The sequence below is a fragment of the Chiloscyllium plagiosum genome, chromosome 32, assembly GCF_004010195.1.
Source record: "Chiloscyllium plagiosum isolate BGI_BamShark_2017 chromosome 32, ASM401019v2, whole genome shotgun sequence".
Classification (NCBI taxonomy): domain Eukaryota; kingdom Metazoa; phylum Chordata; class Chondrichthyes; order Orectolobiformes; family Hemiscylliidae; genus Chiloscyllium; species Chiloscyllium plagiosum.
Genome location: NC_057741.1, coordinates 1748434 through 1760947, shown reverse-complemented (window position 1 = coordinate 1760947; position 12514 = coordinate 1748434). Strand labels below are relative to the sequence as shown.

The following is a 12514-nucleotide window of genomic DNA, read 5'->3' as shown; positions in this document are numbered from 1 at the left end:
GGGAGTTGAAATGTTGGGCCACAGGGCGGTGTGGTTGATTGGTGCGGGAGTCCCTGAGATGTTCCCTAAAGCGCTCTGCTAGGAGGCGTCCAGTCTCCCCAATGTCGTACTATCTGCCAGCATGCGGCCCATATCCCTCCAAACCCTTCCTATTCATATACACTTCCAGATGTTTTTTAAATGTTGCAATTGTACCAGCCTCCACCACTGCCTTTGGCAGCTCATTCCATACACGTACCACCCTCTGCATGAAAAAGTTGCCCCTTAGGTCTCTTTTATATCTTTCCCCTCTCACCCTAAACCTATGCCCTCTAGTTTTGGACTCCCCACACCCCAGGGAAAAGACTTTGCCTATTTACCCTATCCATGCCCCTCATGATTTTATAAACCTCAATAAGGTCACCCCTCTGCCTCCGACGCTCCAGGGAAAACAGCCCCAGCCTGCTCAGTCTCTCCCTATAGCTCAAATCCTCCAACCCTGGCAACATCCTTGTCAATCTCTTTTGAACCCTTTCAAGTTTCACAACATCTTTCTGATAGGATGGAGACCAGAATTGCACACAATATTCCAACAGTGGACTAACCAATGGTCCTGTGCAGCCACAACATGACCTCCCAAAACCTGTACTCAATACTCTGACCAATAAAGGAAAGCAGACCAAACGCCTTCTTCACTATCCTATCAACCGGCAACTCCACTGCCATTTCTCAGCCTATTGGCCCATCTGATTACCTGTTATAATCTAAGGTAACCTTCTTCACTGCCCACTATACCTCCAATTTTGGTGTCACCGGCAAACTTACTAACTATACCTCTTATACTCACATCCAAATAGTTTATACAAATGATGAAAAGTAGTGGACTCAGCACCGATCCTTGTGGCACTCCACTGGTCACAGACCTCCAGTCTGAAACACATCTCACCACCACCACCCTCTGTCTTCTACCTTTGAGCCAGTTCTGTATCTAAATGGTGAGTTCTCCCTGGTGTTGGAAAATGGGACTAGAATGAGCAACTATATTTTTTAGGATACCAGGCATCATGGGCTGAAGGTCACATGCCATGACCTTCATTTTCCTTTCCCAATTTTTCCTGAATATTTTATAATTAAGTATCTTCCAATCCAGTTTTAAGCCAGGTCTCGATTATAAAATAATCCCATATGTAATATGCACTTGTACTCAACAATCTCATTTTCCACTCTCCATGCATTTCCACACTGTCAGAGAGAGTCACAGAGTTGTACAGCATGGAAACAGACCCCTTCATGCTGATCAGATACCCTAAATTAATCCAGTCCCATTTGACAACATTTGGCCTGTATCCCTCTTAAACCCTTCCTATTCACATACCAATCCAGATGTTTTTAAAATCTAATTGTACCAGCCTCCAACATTTCCTTTCACAGCTTGTTCCACCCACCCACACTCCCCCACACCCACACCCAAAATCCTCAGGGAATAAGTTGCCCCTCAAGTCCCTTTTAAATCTTTCTCCTTTCACCTTAAACTTAGTTGTCTAGTTTTGGACTCACCCTGCAGAAACAATCTTGGTTGTTCACCCTATTCATGCCCCTCATGATTTTGTAAATCTCTATAAGGTCACCCCCTCAGCCCCTGAAGCTCCAGGGAAAACAGCCTCAGCCTATTCAGCCTCTCCCGGTCTTTCAAACCCTATAATCCTGGCAACATCCTTGTAAATCTTTTCTGAACCCTTTCAGGTTTTGCAACATCTTTCCTGTACCAGAGAGATCAGAATTGAATACAATACTCCAGGAGTGGCTTAACCAAAATCCCGTAGTCGCAACATGATCTCCCAACTCCTATACTCAATGCACTGACCAGTTAAGGCAAGCATACCGAATGCCTATTATCTGGTCCACCTGGGACTCCACTTTCAATGAACTATGAACCTGCACTCCAAGGTCTCTTTGTTCAGCAACAGAGCCCAGGACATTCAATCAAGTGCTTTAAGTTTTGCCCTGATTTGCCTTGCCAAAATGCAGCACTTCACATTTATCTAAATTTCTGCTTCTGAACTACTTTTAATTTCTCTTTTTCACAGTTTTTAATGCACATTATGGCTCTTTTCTGATGCTTCATTCGAGTGCTTCAGTTTGCTAAATTAGTTTAACCCACCCATTCCACCCCCAACTCTAATTTTCTTTCAAGGGCATTGGTCATAGAACTTGGGAAAATGTGGAACTTGTTCATCTAATACAGGAACTTACTACCTCAGAATCCGACCCAACCAACTGATATCTGAAACCCTCCTTCCTGTATTAGATTTCCTGTCAGCATTTATCTTTATGTTTTTGCTATAAATACCAGCATATAGCATTGGAGCTCCTTCTTAGAGCCTGTTTAATACGGTGTCCAAATCTTGAAACATTGAGAAATTTGGCAACGTGGCACTTCTGGGCAACAATCCATAGGTGGCACGATTTTGATACTTTACTGAAGGAAACAGCAGCAAGACGCTGTGTGGCCAGTGAACACACTCTCGACTGATCTCCAGCATCTGCAGTCCTCACTTTCTCTTAGTATTGACCCAGACAAATGACATCCGATCCACTATAAAATGCAAATTACTATTGTACTTAATTTTCAAATCACCTCCTTGGATTTACTTAATTACTTTGATTACTTATTTGCCTATTCGCTGCTTTGCCTTGATTTACACTATCTAGCTTCTCTGCCTTACATTGTCACCCAATTCTTATCAAATTCTCATTATTCTGATTAGCAAGTTACTTTATTAGCTCAGTAGGCTGGATGGCTGGTTTGCAATGCAGAATGATGCCAACAGCATGGGTTCAATTCCTGCATCAGCTGAGGTTACCATGAAGAATTCTTGTTCTCAAACCCCTCCCCTTGCAGGAGGCATGACCTAATGAGACAGCAGTTCTATGGTATGGTAAGACTAAGGTAACTTTAACTTTTTATTTAGCAGTTCACTCAATTCTCAACGAGCTGTGATTAGAACAAAAATATGAAAAGGTTGCAGAAAATATTTTTCATGGGGAAATTCAAAACTTCTTTTTACCTCTTTTAATCCGATACCATATGTCTGTGGTTCACAGTTCTCTCTTAGCTTGAATTGTTTGTACAATTGCTTGGCAAGGTGTCCATGGCAGCCCTCAGCAAATATCGTGACTTTGGCATGAAGTTCCATTCCTCTTTCAAATGTGTCCTTTGTGAAAATATGAAGACAATTTTAAATTATTGTTTTTGAAATATTATAAATTACAGGTAACATGGTGAGGGTGATCATAAATCTAAGCACAATCTTGAGCTACCATGAGTGAGTGGGTGTGGGGCCACAGGTGAAGCAAATAGTCTCCAAGAACAGATTCCAAGATAGTGTTAGCAGGGCTTAGTGAAGGAAAGTGGCTTTGACGCATTGATAGGAGCCCAGTGCTGGATCATAGTGTCAGCAACGAGTCAGCCATCACAATAGTGGCAGTGCTGAAAGGCCTAGCACAGATGCAATTTGGTAGCTATTAGCCCCAGGCCCATGGTTAAATTAGAGGAGCCCACAGTGTGCCATAGAGGCAATATTGTTGTAGACCATAACAAGAAAGAAATGCGAAGATGACCACTCTCTTTTGCTTTATGCTTTAGATTTGTATTCTGTGTTGTGCTTTATTTTCTATGTTTCAAGATAGTGCCAGACAGTAGTGATACTAAACAATACTTTTCACTGTATTTGTACTATGTGACAATGAATAAATCTAACCCAATAAATCTAATCTAATCCATCCTGTGCATTTATATTTGAAAGAAAGATAGTTCCCCTCCCTCACTTAGTTCACAGTGCAATCTATAAAGAAAGTTTCTGCTGTTTAAGTGAACTAAAGAAACATCTGTGCTCTGATACTGGAGTGGGAAGTGAAGGATTCAGCAGTTGTGGTGCACGGAGGGAGAAACAACATAGGCAAGGCCAGGAAAGAGGACCAATTCAGGGTTTATCAAGGAAAGAAATTAAGGAACAGGTCTTCAAGTGTGATAATCTCCGGATTAGTACTCGAGCCACGTGCAAATTGTTTTAGGAATAAGAAAATTAGGGAAGTAAACGTGGCTAAGGAGTTGGTGTGGGAAAGAGGGGTTCTATTTCATGGGCATTGGCATCAGTTTTGGAACAGGAGGGATCTGTACCAATGGGACAGTCTCCAACTGAACTGATCTGGAACTGGTGTTCAGGTGAAAAGGATAAATAGGGTGTTCATTAGGACATTAAACTAGTGAGTCGGTGAGGGGGAAGGGAAGGGAAAAACAATAGGAAGTATGACAGCAAATTAAAAGGTAAGCTGCAAGTTAGCGTGCATGCAGGAGGGTTTGACTAGAAGGCAGTCTATGAAAGACATAAAAAGGAAAGATAACTCAGGAGATAGTATTAAAGATATTGGAAATCATGAGGGTATGAAAACCAGCATAAGGCACTTTACCTGAATGCTCGTGGCATTCGTAACAAGGTTGATGAGTTAACGGCACAAATCATCGTGAATGAATATGATTTAGTAGCCATTTTGGAGACATGATTACAGGATGGTCACGATGGGGAGTTAAACATCCAGAGGTATTAGACTATCTAGAAGGACAGACAGGAAGGTAAGGGACGTGGTATAACTCCGATATTCAAGGAGACATCAGGGCAGTGCTGAGAGATTATATAGGTTCTATGGAGAATAAGGTTGAATCCATTTGGGTGGAAATTAGAAATTCTAAGAACAAAAAGTCGCTGATAGGCTTGGTCTATAGGCCATGAAATAATAATACCATAATAAACAAAGAAATAACTAATGACTGTAAAAAATAGTATGATACTTAAAAAAACTGCAGATGTTGGAATCCAAAGTAGACAGGCAGGAGGCTGGAACAACACACCAAGCACGTTACGCCAGAAACGTCGACTTCTCCACCTCCTGATGCCACCTGACTTTCTGTGTTCTTCCAGCCTCCTGTCTGTCTATTTTCTAAAATTGGTATGTCAATTATCATGGGGGATTTTAATCTACATGTCGATTGATCGAGCTTGCTTGGTCAGGGTAGCCTGGAGGAGGAGTTTTTTTAAGTGTATCCACAATAATTTTCTTGAACAGTATGTAATGGAACCAATGAGGGAGCAAACTATCTGGTTCTGTGTAATGAGACAGGAATAATTAATGATCTCACAGTTAGGGATCCTCTTGGAAGGAGTGATCACAGTATGGCTGAATTTAGAATACAGGTAAGAGTGTGTGAAGATAACATCGAATACCAGGGTCCTGTGCTTAAACAAGAGAGACTACAACAGGATGAGGGAGGACTTGGTTAAAGTAGACTGGAAACAAAGATTTTATGGTGGGACAGTTGACGAGCAGTGGAGGACTTTCTAAGCAATTTTTCAAAGGCCTCAGCAAAAGTACATTCCAGTGAAAATGAAGGACTAGAAGAAAATGGGTAATCTGCCATGGATATCTAAGGAAATAAGGGAAGCTATCAAATTGAAAGAGAAGAGTTGGGACAAACGAATGCTATTCTGGTTGGCAATCAGTAACAACTGGTGTGCCTCAGGGATCAGTGTTGGGACCACAATTATTCACAATTTACATAGATGATTTAGAGTTGTGGTCCAAGTGTAGTGTGTCAAAGTTTGCAGATGACACTAAGATGAGTGGCAGTGCAAAGTGGGCAGAGGACTGTGAAACTTTGCAGAGGAACATAGATACTTAAAGTGAGTGGGCAAAGGTCTGGCAGATGGAATGCAATGTTAATAAATGTGAAGTCGGCCATTTTTGTAGGAGTAACAGTAAAAAGGACCAGTACAAGAAATTGCAGCATGCTGCTATGCAGAGGGTCCTGGATATCCTGGTGTATGAAATACAGGTTGGTCTGCAGGTACAACACATAATTAGGAAGGCAATTGGAATTTCCTCCTTCATTGCTAAAGGGATTGAGTTTAAAAGCAAGGAGCTTATGCTGCAGCTGTGTAGGGTGCTATTGAGGCCACACCTGGAGTACTGCTTGCAGTTTTGGTCTTCTTACTTGACAAGAACAGACTGGCACTAGAGGTGGTACAGAAGAGGTTCACTAGGTTGATTCCAGAGTTGATGGGGTTGACTTACAAGGAGAGAATGATTAGACTATGATTATGTTCATTGGAATTCAGAAGAATGAGGAAGATCTTATCTATAATTTTATATATTTCTATAAGATAGACCTAGAGAGGATGTTTCCACTGGCAGGTGAAACTAGGACAAGAGGACATTGCCTCAAAATTAGGGGGAGAAGATTTAGGACTGAATTGAGAAAGAACTTCTTCACTCAGAAGGTTGTGAATCTATAGAATTCCCTGCCCAGTGAAGTAGTTGACACTAATTCAGCAAATGTTTTTAAAGCTAAGATAGATATGTTTTTGAACATTGAAGGAATTAAGGATTATGGAGAGAGGGCTGGCAAGTGGAGCCGAGGCCACAAAAAGATCAGCTGTGATCTTATTGACTGGTGATGCAGGCTCGAAGGGCAAGATGGCCTACTCCTGCTCCTAGTTCTTATGCTCATGGAATTGTAGGTTTTTTAAAATGTGCACTTAAAAAAAACTCTGCAAGGCTACAGACCAAGATAAGAACATTTTTTCCTAAATGACCAGCACTGCCTATACTCTGCTTCCAGACCTTCTGGATAAAAATCAGGATGTCACCAGGACTATTATGATTGTATCTTCTCATATAATCTGCCCAACCATTTTCATCAGCCTCGCCAATGACTTCCATTCCATCATAGTTTGGTGGGAGCGTGAACTGTGACGAGGATGCAGAGATCCTTCAGCATGATCTGAACAGGTTGGATGTGTGGGCAAATCAATGGCAGATGCAGCATAAATTTGGATAAATGTGAGGCTATTCATTTTGGAAGCCAAAACGAGAAGGCAGATTACTACCTGAATGGCAATAAATTGGGAGAGGGGAGCGTGCAGTGTGACCTGGGTGTCCTTGTGCACAGTTGCTGAAGGTAGATATGCAGGTACAGCAGGCGGTAAAGGCGGCAAATGGTATGTTGGCCTTCATTGTGAGGTTTCGAATACAGGAGCAGGGATGTGTTGTTGCAGTTATATAGGAATTTGGTGAGGCCACATCTGGAATATAGTGTGCAGCTTTAGTCTCCTTTTCTGCGAAAGGATGCTTTTACTCTTGAGTAAGTATAGCAAAGGCTTACCAGGCTGATTCCAGGGCTGGCAGGACTAACTAATGGAGGACAGATCGACTAGGTGAGGATTGTTTTTGCTGAAATTCAGACAAAAATGGGGGCTGGGATTTCATAGAGACTTGTAAAATTCTAACAGGACTAGACAGAGTAAATGTAGGGAGGATGCTCCTGACAGTAGGTGTGTCCAGAACCAGGGGTCATAATGTGAGGATTCAGGGTAGACCATTTAGGACAAGATGGGGAGATATTTCTTCACCCAAAGAGTGGGAAGCTTGTGGAATTCATTACCACAGAAAGTAGTTAATGCCAAATGCATTCAAAAGACAGCACTTGGGGCAAATGGGATCAAAGGTTATGGGGAGAAAACTGATTAGGCTATTGAGTTGGATGATCAGTCATGATTATGATGAATGGGCCAAATGGCCTCCTTATGCTCCTATCTTCTATGTTTCTATAATATCAAGGGAACAGCTGTTCATTGACAATTCCATAGTGTTCAGTGCAGTTTCACTCAAGTTCTGCAATAACATCAGCTTCTGATGATATAACCTGGATAACATTTAGACTAGGTGCCAGGTAACAATAATCACCAACGAGATAAGACCAAACCACCATACCCCCATACCAAACATTCAAAGATATCATCAGTCCCATACTGTTCAAATCCTGATCTCTCTCTCTCTCTCTTTCTGACATAATACAACGTAGATGAAAAAGCCTAGCTTTCACTCAAATAAGTGGATTCGCTCCCTGACACCTCAAAGTCTCTCAATATACTGCAAGTCTCAAATCAGGAATGTGTCAGAATATTCAGTACTTGTGGGGCCGTGCTGCTGCACTAGTACTCAGAAATTCAGCTTACTACGTTTATTGAATTAATTTAAAAACAGGGCAACATTCAATTTTTTAAAAAATTTGCTCTTGAAATACGGCAGATGGTGTTAAAATTGCTGTTACTAATTGCCTTGAAGTGGCGGTGGTTGCGACACACCTGAACCGATGTAGGCTAGGACTAATTAATAGACATTTTTGTAATTGAACTCAGTATTCATGCCCTCCACCATTATTATGTGCAGTTTTGGTCGCCATACTATAGGAAGGATGTGGAGGCACTGGAACGGGTCACCACTACTGCATCATATTGCTGAATGTTCTACCTGCTGTAGTAATTTATCATGCTAACTTCAACAGTTGTTTTCAACCATATGAACCTTTATCACCAAGAATAAAAAGAATAATGAGTTCATATAAATACCTTTACATTCAAGCTATACATGACTCATAACTGGAAATCATTATGAAGTTACAAATCATAATGTATTGCTGAAAGGAAGACATTTTGTCAAGCTTTCTAACTTGCAATCATGGGAAAATTCACAAGAATACCAATTAAAAAAGGAAAACCAACATTCTTGCTGCATAAGAGAGCATGGATTGGTTGACAGTTGTCTACGATTTGTAGAGACATCGCCATTGAGAACATATCCATTAATGCTGATCAACAGTTAACATTCAAGCTTTGAAAACGAATCACAATGACTCTGATTGGTCAAAGCATTGAGATATGAACTACGGAACGGTTGCCACCTATTCTTTTGAGTTGATAGAGATGTAGTGCGCAACCATGTTTTGTCTGCATGCAAAGAATAGGTCGTGTGTATTGATATATTTAGCCTTTAATGCACAGAGAAGCACGACATCGTGAGCCTAAATAACAATCTAAAATTGGTTGTCAGCATAATTTGTGTTGATTTTCTCCTTAAAATTGTACTCTTGCAAATTGTCCTGATGAGTGCAAGATAAAATGCTTAGACAACGTGTATCTTTTTCAGGGCATGACTATAAGCTTCACAGGAAACTAGTGACAAACAAGAAGAAAAACAGAACTTTCACAACATATGCATGTTGCAACAACAAATCATAAAGAATTAATTGCATCTAATGCAAAATAAAAGCCTTTGAACAAAGGATATATCTACATCCACAAGTTGAGTAAAAGGTATTTAATTCAAAAACCATACCTTTGGAGATCCATCTTTATGAATACCAACGTCATTGGTAGAAATCCCTTTAACACTCCCATCTTCATGGAACAAAATCTGGATTGTTCACAAAAGATTGAATTTTCTTAGTGCAATGATTTTAAATCACCAAGACATAAAATAGTAAAAGATACCACAAATGAGAGAGGGTTAGGAAGTTGTTAGGAAATAATCTCATTAGCATTTAAATTTATTTGGCAAGTAGAACATGGATTCTACATAGATCAGAAAATAGAGTCAAATAGCATGGAAACAGGTACCTTTTGATCCAACTCATCCACATCGTCCCAATCTGAACCAGTCCAAATTGCCAGCATTTGGTTCATATCCCTCTAAACACTTCCTATTCGTACACCCATCCAGATACCTTTTTAATGAAATTGTACCTGCCTCCACCACTTCCTTTGGCAGCTTGATCTGTACATGCACCACCTTGTGTGGAAAAATTAGCCCTGAGGTCATTTTAAAAGCTTTCCCCTCTGATCTTAAACCTATGTCCTCTAGTTTAGGACTCCCCTACCCTAATAACTCATAATAGGACTTGTTTTCAGGTTATCCTCCAGCAATAATAAAAGATTATGTTAATAAATTATATGATTTGTTTTATTCTCATATCAGTGTACTATTATAGGCGTTTTGCGAATACCCAGTCATGGACTGAATAATGTAGCCCATACACAGCAAAAGCAAGTCCAACCAGAGTCAGTACTGGTAAACAAAATCTAGAACCAATAAAAGGTTTCAACTTTTGTACTAAATTATATTACAGAGAGTCCTGACGTTTGGGTTGATTAGTGAAAATTGCAACTTTAAGAGAAGAAACGAAGTGAATTTAAATCAGAATGAGTGAATCAATGTTAAAACTGTTTTTAAGTACCATAGTGCCTTTTGCCTTCGCAGACAAAATAAATTAAAAACATTATACCTATACCTTCTACTGAATCACAGTACCAATTACACTTTGAGTGACTAACTTGGAGTGCTGGACTGGGGTGTACAAAGTTAAAAATTATACAACACCAGGTTATAGTCCAGCAGGTTTATTTGGAAGCACTTGCTTTTGGAGCTCTGCTCCTTCATCAGGTGGTTGTGGAGTATAACATCGTAGGACACAGAATTTATAACAGAAGTTTACAGTGTGATGTAACTGAAATTATATATTGAAAAAGACCTGGATTGTTTGTTAAGTCTCTCAACTTTTAGAATGGGCATGTTGGCTTCAGTCTTTTCTTATGTAAATCCCTGAACTTTCTTAAAGTTACATTTTCAAGTGAACTTTAACAACAGGTGCCATGCCAGCCAGACAATGCATTGAAGGTGAGAGTTGTCCTGTGTGAGGCTGTCCGTGCCACAATGTTCAAACTGATTCTAATCTAAAAAAGGGATTTACAGAATCTTACATGGATTCATGCAATTTTTGAGCAAAATGCGAGTACAAATTCACCCCACAAACAATTGTTATATTTGTGTGGGGGGAGTTGTGGTGGTGGCATAAGTGCCTGTGAAAGAGTGCATGTATGTGTGAGTGAGCGAGTGCAAGGGGGTAAACGTCTGTGAGAGGGTGCCTCTGTGAGCGTATGTGTGAGCATACGAGAGAGAGTATGTTTATCTGTAGGTCTCAGTGAGTCTGTGTGTCTTCGTGGGTCTGCGACACACACATTCCTACAGACCCATACACTTATGCAGACCCTCTCTCACACAAGTATTCTCTCATACGCTCACACATAGTGAGTAGTCCCTTATGGATTCTGATTTACGATTACGACTGATGCCAACAATATACATAAATGATGCTCAAACGAACGTGGCATTCAAACCAAAAAGGCCCCAAAAGAAAAATAACGTTAAGCATGTCAAATGTTAAATGAGGATTTTCTGTATATTAATTAGGTAAGATATTGATAGAACAGAGATGTAAAAATGACAAATCAGAGAAATGGACGTAGGCTATATTAATTACTTTCACAAGAATTTTGGGAAGATGGAATAGCTAACTGAGAAAACTTTTCATCAAACCAATTTTTATGAAACATTATGACACAGAAATCTCCAACACCCGAGGGGATGAATGCACATTTATGATAATAGGATATTAAAATATTTCAACCAGCAAAATCAAACCTATAACAGATATGTAATGCAATTATTCACCTCAGAGGCTGCGTACCCTGGATACAATTCCACACCAAGTTCTTCTGCCTGTTCACTTAACCATCTAACCAAGTGTCCTAAACGCACAATATAGTTTCCATGGTTCCTCATGGGAAGACCTGCACAGAAACCAGAAGCATGAGACGGAGTCGAATTTAAACCTAGGCATTGAAGAAATAAGTGAAGCAATATTTTAGCTATATTAGCCCTTCCAACAGAACATAATCTTTTATGAGGTTGCAGAATATTTCACTGAGGGGTAATCATTGTTCCAATTCACTGTACAAGCTACACAAACTAAAAATTTTGTACTTCAAATTGACAAGCAAAATGCCTATAATAAAACATATTCACTATACCTGGTAACAGTGGAACTGGAATTCTGTACTTCTCTGTTAATATATTAAATGCATCTTCCTTTACTGGAGTATGTAGTGGAGCCTGTGATGTACACATTCACAAAATTATGATACATCACAAAAACAAGTCTTGATTCAATTCTGAAAATGAGATCCTTATAAATTGATTAAATTCAGATTTAGAAATGTTTTGAACTTGAATGTCAAAATATATTTAGATTGATGTAATAACATGCTGGACTGTTGACTAAAAATTTAAACTCAACTAATGTAGAAAAACATACAAAATTTATTTTTATTTTGAAGTTAATTTAATCCGCTATCCAGATGACCAACTATGATGTGAAACTACAGCATGCTACAGAAAGTTGATTTTAATTTACAAATGCTAAATGTTAAAACAATGTCAAGACACTACTTGCCAGTTGGACTGCATATACCCATGGATTCTGCAATTGATTTCCACTGCAACAAATTGTTTTAGATAAGTATTCAAGCAATTTCCTTGCTTGAATAACAAAGGCATTATCTAAATATATTTATTAGAAAATATAATTCATTGTAGCTAAATTGTATTTTTATGTTATAATATTTGCATAATAGTAAATTAAACAAAAAAATATCATAGAACATAGAACATAGAACAATACAGCACAGAACAGGCCCTTCGGCCCACGATGTTGTGCCGAACATTTGTCCTAGCTTAAGCACCCATCCATGTACCTATCCAATTGCCGCTTAAAGGTCACCAAAGATTCTGACTCTACCACTCC

General features: G+C 39.6%; 1 protein-coding gene across 1 annotated transcript in view; it reads right to left on the bottom strand.

Annotated features, from left to right (window-relative positions):
• etfdh (electron transfer flavoprotein dehydrogenase) overlaps positions 1–12514 on the bottom strand; it is a 60265-nt gene that overhangs the window by 17844 nt on the left and 29907 nt on the right. Inside the window, exons 4-7 of the mRNA XM_043674006.1 lie at positions 11742–11823; positions 11383–11501; positions 9211–9288; positions 3048–3194 (exon numbers count right to left, since the gene is read on the bottom strand). Of these exons, the coding sequence (XP_043529941.1) occupies positions 3048–3194; positions 9211–9288; positions 11383–11501; positions 11742–11823 (426 nt within the window). The remainder of the gene's footprint in view (positions 1–3047; positions 3195–9210; positions 9289–11382; positions 11502–11741; positions 11824–12514) is intronic.